We start from the raw sequence: 18,011 nt of genomic DNA, 5'->3' as shown, positions 1-18,011 counted from the left end.
TATAATCTCCACCTGGCACAGCCAGAAGAGGACTGGCCACCCCTCATAGCCTGGTTCTTCTCTAGGTTTCTTCCTAGGTTCTGGCCTTTCTAGGGAGTTTTTCCTAGCCACCGTGCTCCTACACCCGCATTGCTTGCTGTTTGGGGTTTTAGGCTGGGTTTCTGTACAGCACTTTGAGACAGCAGCTGATGAAAGAAGGGCTTCATAAATACATTTGATTGACCTGGTTGCTGCTGAAGCACCCTGTTGATGTGAGTACTTCCCAGATTAGCTAAGAGAGTTCTGTTGTGATCGACTGAGGGTCAAACCCAGGTGCTGTGCTAGGCTGTTAAGCTAAAGCATATCCATTAGTTTGTGAAAATAACACTGAGGTCTCAGGTTAGCCAGCCAACCAGCCAGAGCAAGTCAGAACAAGAGAAAGAGTGAGAGGAAGAGGAAGAGAAAGAGGAAGAGTGAGAGAAAGAGGAAGCAGAATAGTGAGAGGAAGAGTGAGAGGAAGGGGAAGAGTGAAAGGAAGAGTGAAAGGAAGAGTGAAAGGAAGAGTGAGAGGAAGATGTAGAGGAAGAGTGAGAGGAGGAGTGAGAGGAAGAGAAAGATGAAGAGTGAGAGGAAGAGGAATTGTGAGAGGAAGATGAAGAGTGAGAGGAAGAGAAAGAGGAAGAGTGAGAGGAATAGTGAGACGAAGAGGAAGAGTGAAAGGAAGCGGAAGAGTGAGAGGAAGAGGAAGAGGGGGTACGGGCACAGAGGGACGGCACTTATACCAATCTACCTCCGTCTCTAGGGTACAGTGGAGGGTAGTGGAGGGCAGTGGAGGGCAGGGGAGGGCAGTGGAGGGCAGTGGAGGACAGGGGAGGGCAGTGGAGCGTAGTGGGGGTAGTGGAGGGCAGGGGAGGGCAGTGGAGAGCAGTGGAGGGTAGTGGAGGGCAGTGGAGGGTAGTGGAGGACAGGGGAGGGTAGTGGAGGGCAGGGGGGGTAGTGGAGGGCAGGGGAGGGTAGTGGAGGGCAGGGGAGGGTAGTGGAGGGCAGGGGAGGGTAGTGGAGGGTAGTGAAGGGCAGTGGAGGGTAGTGGAGGGCAGGGAAGAGTAGTGGAGGACAGGGGAGGGTAGTGGAGGGCAGGGGAGGGTAGTGGAGGGCAGGGAAGAGTAGTGGAGGACAGGGGAGGGTAGTGGAGGGCAGTGGAGGGCAGTGGAGGGCAGTGGAGGGCAGTGGAGGGTAGTGGAGGGCAGTGTAGGGCAGTGTAGGGCAGTAAGGGGAGGGTAGTGGAGAGCAGTGGAGGGCAGGGGAGGGTAGTGGAGGGTAGTGGAGGGCAGTGGAGGGCAGTAAGGGGAGGGCAGTAAGGGGAGGGTAGTGGAGGGCAGGGGAGGGTAGTGGAGGGTAGTGGAGGGCAGGGGAGGGTAGTGGGAGGGCAGTGGAGGGCAGGGGAGGGTAGTGGAGGGCAGTGGAGGGCAGGGGAGGGCAGTAAGGGGAGGGTAGTGGAGAGCAGTGGAGGGCAGTAAGGGGAGGGCAGTAAGGGAGGGTAGTGGAGGGCAGGGGAGGGTGGTGGAGGGTAGTGGAGGGCAGGGGAGGGTAGTGGAGGGCAGTGGAGGGCAGGGGAGGGTAGTGGAGGGCAGTGGAGGGCAGGGGAGGGCAGTAAGGGGAGGGTAGTGGAGGGCAGTGGAGGGCAGGGGGAGGGTAGTGGAGGGTAGTGGAGGGCAGTGGAGGGCAGGAGGGGAGGGCAGTAAGGGGAGGGTAGTGGAGGGCAGGGGAGGGTGGTGGAGGGTAGTGGAGGGCAGGGGAGGGTAGTGGAGGGCAGTGGAGGGCAGGGGAGGGTCAAGTGGAGGGCAGTGGAGTGCAGGGGAGGGCAGTAAGGGGAGGGCAGGGGAGGGTAGAGGAGGGTAGTGGAGGGTAGTGGAGAACATTAACCTATTAAAAACAGTTCTGTAGGGTAGTGGAGGGTAGTGGAGGACAGTGGAGGGCAGGGGAGGGCAGGGGAGGGTAGTGGAGGACAGGGGGTGGTAGTGGAGGACAGGGGAGGGTCGAATCAACACTCTATAATGCACTCTAGTACAGTGGTCACCAATCTAGTCAAGTCAAGATGGAAGTCAAGATGGAAGCCGAGATCCACCGCTCAGATCTTTTTCAAACACGACTTAAAAACCTAAGCCTATGCAACATTAACCTATTAAAAACAGTTCTGTAGTCGAGCATCTTGTCGTGACAAAATCTCCAGTTTAAAACGGGAACATTTTTTATCCAAAAATGAAATACCGCCCCCAGAGTTTCAAGAGGTTAAAAACAGTTCTGTAGCAATGAGGTTTGTGCAGTAGGTTATAGACCCAATACATTATCACTTCATATTGGCTACGCTTGAATTGCCCTGCTAATGTTGTTCTTCTCAGACCATTTAGAAATTATATTTAAATATTTTAGTTATACGATCACACTGGTAATAGATAATTTGTTGTAATAACTTGTGAGGCAGCGCTGAGTAAACATAATAATGTGTTGTTTTCTTTTACTGGACTGATGGGCTGCATCTGATGGTCAGTCTGAGGGGAGGGAGCATCTGATGGTCAGTCTGAGGGGAGGGAGCATCTGATGGTCAGTCTGAGGGGAGGGAGCATCTGATGGTCAGTCTGAGGGGAGGGAGCATCTGATGGTCAGTCTGAGGGGAGGGAGCATCTGATGGTCAGTCTGAGGGGAGGGAGCATCTGATGGTCAGTCTGAGGGGAGGGAGCATCTGATGGTCAGTCTGAGGGGAGGGAGCATCTGATGGTCAGTCTGAGGGGAGGGAGCATCTGATGGTCAGTCTGAGGGGAGGGAGCATCTGATGGTCAGTCTGAGGGGAGGGAGCATCTGATGGTCAGTCTGAGGGGAGGGAGCATCTGATGGTCAGTCTGAGGGGAGGGAGCATCTGATGGTCAGTCTGAGGGGAGGGAGCATCTGATGGTCAGTCTGAGGGGAGGGAGCATCTGATGGTCAGTCTGGGGGGAGGGAGCATCTGATGGTCAGTCTGAGGGGAATCGGTGAGGCTGCCTCTCTCCTTCCCTCCACTGGGAAATGGGGACTCAGTCTTTCAGCTGACGGTGAAACTCAAGTCACACGGCATTATTTCTGCCTCATGCACCAATTGGTGTTACTCCTAGAACCATGTTGTTACTCCTAGAACCATGTTGTTACTCCTAGAACCATGTTGTTACTCCTAGAACCATGTTGTTACTCCTAGAACCATGTTGTTACTCCTATAACCATGTTGTTACTCCTAGAACCATGTTGTTACTCCTAGAACCATGTTGTTACTCCTATAACCATGTTGTTACTCCTAGAACCATGCTGTTACTCCTAGAACCATGTTGTTACTCCTATAACCATGTTGTTACTCCTAGAACCATGTTGTTACTCCTAGAACCATGTTGTTACTCCTATAACCATGTTGTTACTCCTAGAACCATGTTGTTACTCCTAGAACCATGTGTTACTCCTAGAACCATGTTGTTACTCCTATAACCATGTTGTTACTCCTATAACCATGTTGTTACTCCTATAACCATGTTGTTACTCCTAGAACCATGTTGTTACTCCTATAACCATGTTGTTACTCCTATAACCATGTTGTTACTCCTATAACCATGTTGTTACTCCTAGAACCATGTTGTTACTCCTATAACCATGTTGTTACTCCTATAACCAGAGAAAGTGAAATATTCCTCGGTGTAAAAAAAAAAGAAGAGACTCACGCCACTAATAATAACAACACAAGTTTATTAGAACACTTTGCTGTCGTTGTTCATTACAACTGCAGTGCTGGTTGTAGCGTGAGTGGAAGTAGGGAGGATGTGCATTTTATGGCTTATAATAGTGACAGCAGCTGTATTCGTTGTCTCTCTAGTCATTGGCTTTAAAGTTTTAAAATCTCATATGATCAACTTTGCTGTGAGTTCAAGGCTTATTTTTTCTGTCTATGGTGCGAGCTATCTGAGCTTTCTGATTGGCCAGCAGTAGGCCTATAAGTTCACTTGATTTGTTCTTTGGCCTGCAGGGTAGGCGGAGTTCTAGCTACAGACACCTGAAATGGTTCAAAATGGGAACACTTTGCCTGTCCGGGCACTAGGACTGCTGTATCAAGTGCACTTATCACCAACAGCAAAAAAATAAAGGAATGCAAGTCTGTATTGTTGTTGTTGTTTTTACAGAAATGTTTGGTGATCGATTAGGAACGCCTTGAAGATCAACCAGTTGACCGCAATCGACCGGTTGGTTGACCACAACCCTCCCTTGTAAACGAGACTGTGTCTCAATGACACTTTCCTGATCTCATATCTCATCATGTAAGTTTGGCGAGTGTTGTGATTGGAACGATGATAGACACAGAAACTGTTAAAGGAGACTATTCTTGACCAATCAAATTGAGCCATTCAAAATGTAACCATAGCCAGCTTGTGATACAGTGCTCTCATTTGGGCCCAAAACAAGCACTCAGACAGTTGAACTGGTTAACTTGTCTCCACTATAGCCAAGCACACAGGGCCCAAAACAAGCACTCAGACAGTTGAACGGGTTAACTTGTCTCTACTATAGCCAAGCACACAGGGCCCAAAACAAGCACTCAGAAAGTTGAACTGGTTAACTTGTCTCCACTATAGCCAAGCACACAGGGCCCAAAACAAGCACTCAGACAGTTGAACTGGTTAACTTGTCTCCACTATAGCCAAGCACACAGGGCCCAAAACAAGCACTCAGACAGTTGAACTGGTTAACTTGTCTCCACTATAGCCAAGCACACAGGGCCCAAAACAAGCACTCAGAAAGTTGAACTGGTTAACTTGTCTCCACTATAGCCAAGCACACAGGGCCCAAAACAAGCACTCAGACAATTGAACTGGTTAACTTGTCTCCACTATAGCCAAGCACACAGGGCCCAAAACAAGCACTCAGACAGTTGAACTGGTTAACTTGTCTCCACTATAACCTAGCAAACCGGTTATTTATTTTAACTAGGCAAGTCAGTTAAGAACAAATTCTTATTTTCAATGACAGCCTGTGAACAGTGGGTTAACTGCTGTGTTCAGAGGCAGATTTTTACCTTGTCAGCTCGCTCAGGGATTTGAAAGATTTGCAACCTTTCTGTCACGCACTGACCATAGAGAGCCTTTTTATTCTCTATTTTGGTTAGGTCAGGTGTGACTAGGGTGGGTAATCTAGGTTGTTTTATTTCTATGTTGGTCTGGTATGGTTCCCAATCAGAGGCAGCTCTTTATCGTCGTCTCTGATTGGGGATCATATTTAGGCAGCCATTTCCCCACTGGTTTTTGTGGGATCTTGTTTATGTGTAGTTGCCTGTGAACGCTTCATAGCTTCACGTATCGTTTGCTTTTTATTGTTTTGTGCTTTTCACGTCAATAAATATGTGGAACCCATATCACGCTGAGCTTTGGTCCGAATGTTCTGAGGACGATCGTGACACTTTCGGTTACTAGTCCAACCCTTTAACCTGCCACCCAAGGTTTAATTTAAATTTGATTTATTTCACCTTGATTTAACCAGGTAGGCTAGTTGAGAACAAGTTCTCATTTACAATTGCGACCTGGCCAAGATAAAGCAAAGCAGTTCGACATAAACAATACAGAGTTACACATGGAGTAAAACAAACATACAGTCAATAATACAGTAGAAACATGTCTATATACGATGTGAGCAAATGAGCTGAGATAAGGGAGGTAAAGGCAAAAAAAAGGCCATGGTGGCAAAGTAAATACAATATAGCAAGTAAAACACTGGAATGGTAGATTTGCAGTGGAAGAATGTGCAAAGTAGAAATAAAAATAATGGGGTGCAAAGGAGCAAAATAAATAAATAAATACATAAAATAAAATAAATACAGTAGGGAAAGAGGTAGTTGTTTGGGCTAAATTATAGGTGGGCTATGGTGACCAGCGAGCTGAAATAAGGGGGGACTTTACCTAGCAGGGTCTTGTAGATGACATGGAGCCAGTGGGTTTGGCGACGAGTATGAAGCGAGATCCAACCAACTAGAGAGTACAGGTCGCAATGGTGGGTAGTATATGGGGCTTTGGTGACAAAATGGATGGCACTGTGATAGACTGCATCCAATTTATTGAGTAGGGTATTGGAGGCTATTTTTTAAATGACATCGCCAAAGTCGAGGATTGGTAGGATGGTCAGTTTTACAAGGGTATGTTTGGCAGCATGAGTGAAGGATGCTTTGTTACGAAATAGGAAGCCAATTCTAGGTTAAACTTTGGATTGGAGATGTTTGATGTGGGTCAGGAATGAGAGCTTACAGTCTAACCAGACACCTAAGTATTTGTAGTTGTCCACGTATTCTAAGTCAGAGCCATCCGTGATGTTGGACAGGCGGGCAGGTGCGGGCAGCGATCGGTTGAAGAGCATGCATTTCGTTTTACTTGTATTTAAGAGCAATTGGAGGCCACGGAAGGAGAGTTGTATGGCATTGAAGCTTGCCTGGAGGGTTGTTAACACAGTGTCCATAGAAGGGCCAGAAGTATACAGAATGGTGTCGTCTGCATAGAGGTGGATCAGAGACTCACCAGCAGCAAGAGCGACATCATTGATGTATACAGAGAAGAGAGTCGGTCCAATAATTGAACCCTGTGGCACCCCCATAGAGACTGCCAGAGGTCTGGACAGCAGACCCTCTGATTTGACACACTGAACTCTATCAGAGAAGTAGTTGGTGAACCAGGCGAGGCAATCATTTGAGAAACCAAGGCTGTCGAGTCTGCCGATGAGGATGAGGTGATTGACAGAGTCGAAGCCTTGGCCAGATCAATGAATACGGCTGCACAGTAATGTTTCTTATCGATGGCGGTTAAGATATTGTTTAGGAACTTGAGCGTGGCTGAGGTGCACCCATGACCAGCTCTGAAACCAGATTGCATAGCAGAGAAGGTATGGTGAGATTCGAAATGGTCGGTAATCTGTTTGTTGACTTGGCTTTCGAAGACCTTAGAAAGGCAGGGTAGGATAGATAATGTATAGGTCTGTAGCAGTTTGGGTCAAGAGTGTGTCCCCCTTTGAAGAGGGGGATGACTGCAGCTGCTTTCCAATCTATGGGAATCTCAGACGACACGAAAGACAGGTTGAACAGGCTAGTAATAGGGGTGGCAACAATTTCGGCAGAACATTTTAGAAAGAAAGGGTCCAGATTGTCTAGCCCGGCTGATATGTAGGGGTCCAGATTTTGCAGCTCTTTCAGAACATCAGCTGACTGGTTAACACATCTCCACTATAGCCAGTCAGCTACATAAAGAATGGCACTGGTTATTGTTCCCTCATTTGGGGCTAAGACCCTCAGAGGGAAATACACTATTTCATTATTTGGATTGAGTCACCCGAAATATGTAGGATCTTAATTTGATGACCCTTTGCCGTTATTTAAGGTTAAAAAGGCTTCTGAAGTTTGTCATTTTTACTTTGACATTTCATAATTGATTTTCCCGTACATGTACCCAGTGGTTGAAAAAGTACACAATTGTCATACTTGAGTAAAAGTAAAGATATCTTAATAGAAAATTACTCAAGTAAAAGTAAAGTCACCAAGTAAAAAATACTTGAGTAAAAGTCTGGTTTTAAATATACTTGAGTATCAAAAGTAAATGTAATTGCTAAAAAAATACATAGCAAAAGTAAAAGTAGAAAGTAGCAAAAGTAAAAGTATAAATAATTTCAAATGACTTATATTAAGCAAACCAGACGGCACAAATGTCTTGTTCTAATTAAATGTATTTACGGAGGAGGCACACCTCAGCACTCAGACAGCATTTACAAACAAAGAATTTGTGTTTAGTGAGTGCGGCAGATTAGCAGTAGGGATGTTCCCTACAAAAAGTTGTTATAATCCATATTTCCTGTTGCTGCAAGATTATTTTTCCTTCTGTAGCAAACTGTCTCAAATTAAGATCCTACATCTGTACTACACAGACCTGAGGCCAAATACTATTTGAGTTTTGGATTTAGCCTGCAGTGCCAGATGGACAGGATTTGTAGTTTTCTATTAAAAGAAACTCAATAAAATCACAGATAAAATATATGAAATGATTCCAAATACCATTTGAACCCAGGTCTGCCATTCGGACCCAGACTAATTGATTTATCGGCAATTCATTCCGACAAGGATTTGAAGTGATTAGCTTTGCATGTGAATTGAATGCAGTAGGACCCGAGTGTGATTATAAAGACGGAGACTACTCACAAACTAGTCTATTCACAAACAAATTAACCTGGGCTGAGATGAGAATGGGGAAGGGATATGGAATAACGGAATGAGGGTTTAGAAGCTGAGTGGAATATTGATTGGTGTGTGGGGGGGACGACGACACGACATCAATCATTAAGTGGACTATAAGAATGTGGACCACAACAGTGCATACGGACGGACAGACAGAAGGATGGACGGACAGAAAGAGTTGAGGGACTCTTGTCACTTTGTTGGAACTGTGTTGCTAGGCTTTAGAACCAGACTGCTGTCATAGCATTTCAGAAAGAAACAGGGCGAAGCAGAGCCAAGACATGTCTACTGTACTGTGTAGCCTACATGGTCAAATGCACCAACCCATCCACATACATTCAAGCTTACTTCAGCCAGAAATACCAACTACTGCATTGAAACAATGGCTGCATCCCAATAATCTCTCCTTTCTCTTGAAGTGTACTCTAGTTCACTTTACTGATTTGAAAGGAAATGACTGAGATAAGAAGACTCCCTCTAGCCCATGTCTCCACCAATCCAATGCATTTAGATTTGTGGGAAGTAGTGAACACTTCAGGAGAAAGGAGCTATTATTGGGAGTTACCCAATATAACGTCAGTAGCCCAGCCCAGTTCTCACCTGGCATGATGACATCGGGGAAGCCCAGCTTGCGGGTAATGGCCACGCCCCTATTGAAAATCATAGGGTTCTCTCTCCTGATTTGTTCCATCTCTCCTCTCAGCAGCTGGAGAGAGATTATCAGACCTGAGGAGGAGAATACAGAGAGAGAGAGAGAGAGAGAGAGAGAGAGAGATTATCAGACTTGAGGAGGAGAAAAGAGAGAGACAGAGAGAGATTATCAGACCTGAGGAGGAGAAAAGAGAGAGACAGAGAGAGACGTTATCAGACTTGAGGAGGAGAAAAGAGAGAGACAGAGAGAGAGATTATCAGACTTGAGAAGACAGAGAGATATACAGTGGGGCAAAAAAGTATTTAGTCAGCCACCAATTGTGCATGTTCTCCCACTTAAAAAGATGAGAGAGGCCTGTAATTTTCATCATGGGTACACTTCAACTATGACAGACAAAATGAGAAAAAAAATCCAGGAAATCACATTGTAGGATTTTTAATGAATTTATTTGCAAATTATGGTGGAAAATAAGTATTTGGTCACCTACAAACAAGCAAGATTTCTGGCTCTCACAGACCTTTAAGAGGCTCCTCTGTCCTCCACTCGTTACCTGTATTAATGGCACCTGTTTGAACTTGTTATCAGTATAAAAGACACCTGTCCACAACCTCAAACAGTCACACTCCAAATCCACTATGGCCAAGACGGACTTTCCCTTAAGCTCCTCCCCCATAATCGGAAACATTCCCTTTTAAGTGAGATTGTTTTTTTTTAACCATTCCTCTCCCTTAATGAATGTTTTGTCTGAACTAATTTCATTTGGACACCAGAAAAAAAATTGGAGACCTGCACCAGGCTGGGAAGACTGAATCTGCAATAGGTAAGCAGTTTGGTTTGAAGAAACTGTGGGAGCAATTATTAGGAAATGGAAGACATACAAGACCACTGATAATCTCCCTCGATCTGGGGTATCTGGGCAAGATCTCACCCCGTGGGGTCAAAATGATCACAAGAATGGTGAGCAAAAATCCCAGAACCACACAGGGTGACCTAGTGAATGACCTGCAGAGAGCTGGGACCAAAGTAACAAAGCCTACCATCAGTAACACACTACGCCGCCAGGGACTCAAATCCTGCAGTGCCAGACGTGTCCCCCTGCTTAAGCCAGTACATGTCCAGGCCCGTCTGAAGTTTGCTAGACAGCATTTGGATGATCCAGAAGAAGATTGGGAGAATGTCATATGGTCAGATGAAACCAGATTATAACTTTTTGGTAAAAACTCAACTCGTCGTGTTTGGAGGACAAAGAATGCTGAGTTGCATCCAAAGAACACCATACCTACTGTGAAGCATGGGGGTGGAAACATCATGCTTTGGGGCTGTTTTTCTGCAAACGGACCAGGATGACTGATCCGTGTAAAGGAAAGAATGAATGGGGCCATGTATCGTCAGATTCTGAGTGAAAACCTCCTTCCATCAGCAAGGGCATTGAAGATGAAACATGGCTGGGTCTTTCAGCATGACAATGATCCCTAACACACGGCACATGCAACGAAAGAGTGACTTCGTAAGAAGCATTTCAAGGTCCTGGAGTGGCCTAGCCAGTGTCCAGATCTCAACCCCATAGAAAATCTTTGGAGGGAGTTGAAAGTCCAAAACATCACTGCTCTAGAGGAGATCTGCATGGAGGAATGGGCCAAAATACCAGCAACAGTGTGTGAAAACCTTGTGAAAACAGAAAACGTTTGACCTCTGTCATTGCCAGCAAAGGGTCTATAACAAAGTATTGAGATAAGCTTTTGTTATTGACCAAATACTTATTTTGCACCATAATTTGCAAATAAATTCATAAAAAATCCTACAATGTGATTTTCTGGATTTTTTTCCCTCATTTTGTCTGTCATAGTTGAAGTGTACCTATGATGAAAATTACAGGCCTCTCTCATCTTTTTAAGTGGGAGAACTTGCACAATTGGTGGCTGACTAAATACTTTTTTGCCCCACTGTATGATCAGATCTGAGGAGGAGAATACAGAGAGGGAGAGAGAGAGTGATACGATCAGACCCGAGGAGGAGAGGATAGAGAGAGAGATTATCAGATTTAGGAGGAGAAAAATAAGAATAGTTTCCAGTTAGTGGCCATTTTCTGTTCAGATCTGATCTGAGTGTGGATTGGGGACACCAGACAAGACATGTTCACATCATTTTCATGATTTATTCATAATAGAAAATAAGAAAGAAAGAGCAACAAATCCTCATTAAAAGTCCTTGAGCCCTTCCCAGAAGGCCATATGATTTTTTTCAGCAGATTTAAAAACAATGTCAATGTCTCCTAATGAGAGGCTACTAATATTTAAAGATGTTATAATATTTTATTGATAGTGCACGTTTAAAAATTAGTTTTAAATGGCTCTGGAGGTCAGTGTACATGTCACGAATTCCACCGTGGTTCCTCTCCTTGTACGGGCGGTGTTCGGCGGTCGGCGTCATCACCGGCCTACTAGCCATCGCCGGCCTACTGGCCATCGCCGGCCTGCTGGCCATCGCCGGCCTACTAGCCATCGCCGGCCTACTAGCCATCGCCGGCCTACTAGCCATCACCAGCCTACTAGCCATCACCGGCCTACTAGCCATCACCGGCCTACTAGCCATCACCGGCCTACTAGCCATCACCGGCCTACTAGCCATCACCGGTCTACTAGCCATCACCGGCCTACGAGCCATCACCGATCCATGTTTCCTTTTGCGTTTGTTTTGTCTTTGGTTCATTCACACCTGGTTTTCATTTGTTTTAATTTCTGTGTGTATATTTACCCCTGTTTCCCGCTTAGGTTTGTGCAGGATTATTTTTCATGTTGCTCGTTGAGGTTTTCCTCAGTTCATTCACGTGTGTTGTAGGAAAAGTAAGGAGCCTTGTTTTTTCTCCTTCCGTGAGTGACTGTGTGTTCCTATATCTTGGGCGTTTATTGGTATTGTACCTGACGCATTTTGGACTTGCCTATTAAAGACGCTACTTTGACATCTCTGCTCTCCTGCGCTTGACTACCTTAGCCACCACAGTACAAAGTCGCAACAGTACAGTACTTCAGTGAGTGGAAGAGGAGAGCAGGACCTTAGAAAACATTTTTTTATGCAATTTTTTAGCCAGCAAATGGCCAGACATTAGAAGATGGTGCGAGCACGGATAAATAATGTAACTCAACCCTGCAGCGACTTTATCTACTATTGCAGACACTACGGCATTATGCTATCATCAAAACATCACCACCCATTGCCTCACCCACTGTCAGTGTGTGTGTGTGTGTGTGTGTGTGTGTGTGTGTGTGTGTGTGTGTGTGTGTGTGTGTGTGTGAGCGTGGACTTTTAACATAAAGAGAGCATTTTTTTATTCTGCCTGCCTTTTTCTCAACCATTTAAAAGCCTGAGGTATTGTAGCTGCAGTTGTTTGAAGGTTCATACATATTGAATGGCTCCCTGAGGATGCTAACAGCTAACTAACTCGGAGCTGAACAGCTGCTGAAACAGAAACTCCCACGGATGTACAGAGAAGAGACGAGGAAGGTATTCTGCTTTTCTGTCTTTATGTTTCGGGTCTAAAATGGACAAAAGATTACTACAGAATAAATCAGTCTGCTTCTCATATTACCCTCAGCAGCTGGCTCAATCAGAAAGAAAAGTTTAGAAAGAAAAAAGTAAGACCTTCTCCAAGTATAATGTGATGTGGTGACTCTATGTTATGGGTAGATGGGGACTATAGTGACTCTGTTATGGGTAGATGGGGCTATATACAAGGAGTACCAGTACTGAGTCAATGTGCAGGGGTACCAGGTAGTAATGAGGCTATATACGAGGAGTACCAGTACTGAGTCAATGTGCAGGATTACCAGGTAGTAATGAGGCTATATACGAGGAGTACCAGTACTGAGTCAATGTGCAGGATTACTAGGTAGTAATGAGGCTATATACGAGGAGTACCAGTACTGAGTCAATGTGCAGGGGTACCAGGTAGTAATGAGGCTATATACGAGGAGTACCAGTACTGAGTCAATGTACAGGGGTACCAGGTAGTAATGAGGCTATATACAAGGAGTACCAGTACTGAGTCAATTTGCAGGGGTACCAGGTAGTAATGAGTCTATATACGAGGAGTACCAGTACTGAGTCAATTTGCAGGGGTACCAGGTAGTAATGAGGCTATATACGAGGAGTACCAGTACTGAGTCAATGTGCAGGATTACCAGGTAGTAATGAGGCTATATACGAGGAGTACCAGTACTGAGTCAATGTGCAGGGGTACCAGGTAGTAATGAGGCTATATACGAGGAGTACCAGTACTGAGTCAATGTGCAGGGGTACCAGGTAGTAATGAGGCTATATACAAGGAGTACCAGTACTGAGTCAATGTGCAGGGGTACCAGGTAGTAATGAGGCTATATACAAGGAGTACCAGTACTGAGTCAATGTGCAGGGGTACCAGGTAGTAATGAGGCTATATACAAGGAGTACCAGTACTGAGTCAATGTACAGTGGCACAAGGTATTTGAAGTAATTGAGATAGTACATGTTGGTATGGGTAAAAGTGACAAGCCAATATATAATATATATATATAATAATATATATATAATAGACAGATATATAATAGACAGAGTAGCAGCAGCATACGTGTGTTACGGTTTTCTAGGTGTGAAGGAGAGTCGGACCAAACTGCAGCGTGTAGATTGCGATCCATGTTTAATGAACAATGTAAAACACGAATTAACACAAACACTACAAAACAAATCAAATCACATTTTATTTGTCACATACACATGGTTAGCAGATGTTAATGCGAGTGTAGCGAAATGCTTGTGCTTCTAGTTCCGACAATGCAGTAATAACGAACAAGTAATCTAACTAACAATTCCAAAAACTACTGTCTTATACACAGTGTAAGGGGATAAAGAATATGTACATAAGGATATATGAATGAGTGATGGTACAGAGCAGCATAGGCAAGATACAGTAGATGATATCGAGTACAGTATATACATATGAGATGAGTATGTAAACCAAGTGGCATAGTTAAAGTGGCTAGTGATACATGTATTACATAAGGATGCAGTCGATGATATAGAGTACAGTGTCTACGTATGCATATGAGATATATAATGTTACTTACCCTACATTATTCAAGGTAGCATTGTTTAAAGTGGCTAGTGATATATTTACATCATTTCCCATTATTAAAGTGGCTGGAGTAGAGTCAGTGTCATTGACAGTGTGTTGGCAGTAGCCACTCAATGTTAGTGGTGGCTGTTTAACAGTCTGATGGCCTTGAGATAGAAGCTGTTTTTCAGTCTCTCGGTCCCAGCTTTGATGCACCTGTACTGACCTCGCCTTCTGGATGACAGCGGGGTGAACAGGCAGTGGCTCGGGTGGTTGATGTCCTTGATGATCTTTATGGCCTTCCTGTAGCATCGGGTGGTGTAGGTGTCCTGGAGGGCAGGTAGTTTGCCCCCGGTGATGCATTGTGCAGACCTCACTACCCTCTGGAAAGCCTTACGGTTGAGGGCGGAGCAGTTGCCGTACCAGGCGGTGATACAGCCCGCCAGGATGCTCTCGATTGTGCATCTGTAGAAGTTTGTGAGTGCTTTTGGTGACAAGCCAAATTTCTTCAGCCTCCTGAGGTTGAAGAGGCGCTGCTGCGCCTTCTTCACGATGCTGTCTGTGTGAGTGGACCAATTCAGTTTGTCTGTCTGTGATGTGTATGCTGAGGAACTTAAAACTTGCTACCCTCTCCACTACTGTTCCATCGATGTGGATGGGGGGGGTGTTCCCTCTGCTGTTTCCTGAAGTCCACAATCATCTCCTTAGTTTTGTTGACGTTGAGTGTGAGGTTATTTTCCTGACACCACACTCCGAGGGCCCTCACCTCCTCCCTGTAGGCCGTCTCGTCGTTGTTGGTAATCAAGCCTACCACTGTTGTGTCGTCCGCAAACTTGATGATTGAGTTGGAGGCGTGCGTGGCCACGCAGTCGTGGGTGAACAGGGAGTACAGGAGAGGGCTCAGAACGCACCCTTGTGGGGCCCCAGTGTTGAGGATCAGCGGGGAGGAGATGTTGTTGCCTACCCTCACCACCTGGGGGCGGCCCGTCAGGAAGCCCAGTACCCAGTTGCACAGGGCGGGGTCGAGACCCAGGGTCTCGAGCTTGATGACGAGCTTGGAGGGTACTATGGTGTTGAATGCCGAGCTGTAGTCGATGAACAGCATTCTCACATAGGTATTCCTCTTGTCCAGATGGGTTAGGGAAGTGTGCAGTGTGGTTGAGATTGCATCGTCTGTGGACCTATTTGGGCGGTAAGCAAATTGGAGTGGGTCTAGGGTGTCAGGTAGGGTGGAGGTGATATGGTCCTTGACTAGTCTCTCAAAGCACTTCATGATGACGGATGTGAGTGCTACGGGGCGGTAGTCGTTTAGCTCAGTTACCTTAGCTTTCTTGGGAACAGGAACAATGGTGGCCCTCTTGAAGCATGTGGGAACAGCAGACTGGTGTAGGGATTGATTGAATATGTCCGTAAACACACCGGCCAGACAAGGAACGTAACGAAAACCGAAACAGCCTATACTTGTGTAAATTAACAAAGAGCTAGGAACAACGACACTAAGGACAATCACCCACGACAAACTCAAAGAATATGGCTGCCTAAATATGGTTCCCAATCAGAGACAATGATAAACACCTGCCTCTGATTGAGAACCACTCCAGACAGCCATAGACTTTGCTAGATAACCCCACTAGTTACAATCCCAATACATACACACCAAAACAAAACACACCACAATACAAAAACCCCATGCCACACCCTGGCCTGACCCAATACATGAAGAAAAACACAAAATACTTAGACCAGGGCGTGACAATGTGAAAGTGTGTCTATGTGTGAGTATGTGTGTGTGGCGTCAATATGCACATGTGTGTGTGTTTTGTATGTGTGAGTGTACAGTGGATTCGGAAGGTATTCAGACCCCTTACGTTACGAAGCCACTCCTCAGTAAAAAGGCACATGACAGCCCGCTTGGAGTTTGCCAAAAGGCACCTAAAGACTCTCAGACCATGAGAAACAAGATTCTCTGTTCTGATGATACCAAGATTGAACTCTTTGGCCTGAATGCCAAGGATCACGTCTGGAGGAAACCTGGCACCATCCCTACGGTGAAGCATGGGGGTGGCAGCATCATGCTGTGGGGATGTTTTTCAGGGACTGGGAGACTAGTCAGGATCAAGGGAAAGATGAAGGGAGCAAAGTACAGAGAGATCCACACAGCCAAGACAACGCAGGTGTCTGAATGTCCTTGAGTGGCCCAGCCAGAGGCCTGAATTGAACCCGATTGAACATCTCTGGAGAGACCTGAAAATAGCTGTTCAGTGACGCTCTCCATCCAACCTGACAGAGCTTGAGAGGATCTGCAGATAAGAATGGCGGATACTCTACAAATACAGGTGTGCCAAGCTTGTAGCGTAATACCCAAGAAGACTCGAGGCTGTAATCACTGCCATAGGTGCTTCAATAAAGTACTAAGTAAAAGTGTCTGAATACTTATGTAATTTTCAATACATTTGCTTTGTCATTATTTGGTATTATGACTTGGGGGTAGAAGCTGTTAAGGAGCCTTTTGGTCCTAGACTTGGTACTTCGGTACTGCCGTGTGGCAGCAGAGAGAACAGTCTATGACTTGGGTGGCTGGAGTCTTATATAACATTTTTAGAGCCTTCCTCTGACTCCGCCTCTGTAGCGCCTTGCGGTCGAATGCCTCAAACAGCAAGCCGATGTAGAAGCACAGTGGACAAACTCCCTAGAAAAGACACAAACCAAGGAAGAGCAGGACTATGATTGGCACCACACTACCAGGTCTCCCTATAGGCTGTCTCATCGTTGTCAGTGATCAGGCCTACCACCGCTGTGTCAATGGTAAACTTGATGATGGTGTTGGTGTCGTGCAGTCATGGATGAACAATAGTCCCAGGGTCCTTAGCTTAGTGATGAGCTTCGTGGGCACTATGGTGTTGAACGCTGAGCTGTAGTCAATGAACAGCATTCTCACGTAGGTGTTTCTTTTGTTCCTATTGCACCGGACAAATCTCTATTGTGTGGTGCAATAGAGATTGCGTCATCTGTGGATCTGTTGGGGCGGTATGCGAATTGGAGTGGCTCCAGGGTTTCTGGGATGATGGTGTTGATGTGAGCCATGTCCAGCCATCAAAGCATTTCAAGGTTACAGATATGAGTTCTACGGCTCGGTAGTCATTTAGACAGGTTACCTTGGTCTTCTTGGGCACAGGGACTATGGTGGTTTTCTTAAAACATGTTGGTATTACAGACACTTGCCAGTTGGTCAGTGGATGCTTTGAGTACACGTCCTGGTAATCTGTCTGGCCCTGCAGCCTTAACCTGAATATTAACCTGTTTAAAAGTCTACTCACTCTACTCTACTCCCGGCTATGGAGAGCGAGATTACACAGTCGTCCGGATCAGCTGGTGTTCTCACGCATGGTTCAGTGTTGCTTGCCTCGAAGCGAGGCATAGAAGGCATTTAGCTCATCTGGTAGGCTCTCATCACTGGGTAGTTCTCTGCTGGGTTTCCCTTTGTAATCTGTGATAGTTTGCCACATCCGACAAGCGTCAGAGACGGTGTAGTAGGATTCAAATTCAGTCTTATATTAACGTTTTGCTAGTTTGATGGTTTGTCAGAGGGCGTAGCTGGATTTCTTATATGCGTGCGGATTAGAGTCCTGCTCCTTAAAAGTGGCAGTTCCAGCCAATAGCTCAGTGCGGATGTTGCCTGTAATCCATGGCTTCTGGTTGGGACATGTATGTACGGTAAATGTGGGGAAGACAACGTCGATGCACATGAAGCTGGTGACTGATGTGTTAAACTCCCAAATGCCATTGGATGAATATATTCCATATTCCAGTCTGTGGTAGTGAAACAATCCTGTCGCTTAGCATCCACTTCATCGGACCACTTCTGTATTGAGCACGTCACTTTTACTTCCTGTTTGAGTTTTTCCTTGCAAGCAGGAATCAGGAGGATATAGTTATGGTCAGATGTGCCAAATGGAGGGAGAGCTTTGTACGCATCTCTGTGTGTGGAGTAAAGGTGAGTTTTTATCCCTCTGGTTGCACAGGTG

At 45.7% G+C, this 18,011-nt stretch overlaps 1 protein-coding gene across 2 annotated transcripts in view; it reads right to left on the bottom strand.

The window, feature by feature from the left end:
• Positions 1 to 18,011, bottom strand: part of dock3 (dedicator of cytokinesis 3) — a 427,692-nt gene that overhangs the window by 79,668 nt on the left and 330,013 nt on the right. For both annotated transcript variants that reach the window (XM_042324863.1, XM_042324864.1), the window contains exon 14: positions 8,849 to 8,974. In XM_042324863.1, the coding sequence (XP_042180797.1) occupies positions 8,849 to 8,974 (126 nt within the window). The remainder of the gene's footprint in view (positions 1 to 8,848; positions 8,975 to 18,011) is intronic.

Source organism: Oncorhynchus tshawytscha, linkage group LG07 (assembly GCF_018296145.1).
Source record: "Oncorhynchus tshawytscha isolate Ot180627B linkage group LG07, Otsh_v2.0, whole genome shotgun sequence".
Classification (NCBI taxonomy): domain Eukaryota; kingdom Metazoa; phylum Chordata; class Actinopteri; order Salmoniformes; family Salmonidae; genus Oncorhynchus; species Oncorhynchus tshawytscha.
This window is presented reverse-complemented; position numbering and strand designations above follow the sequence as displayed.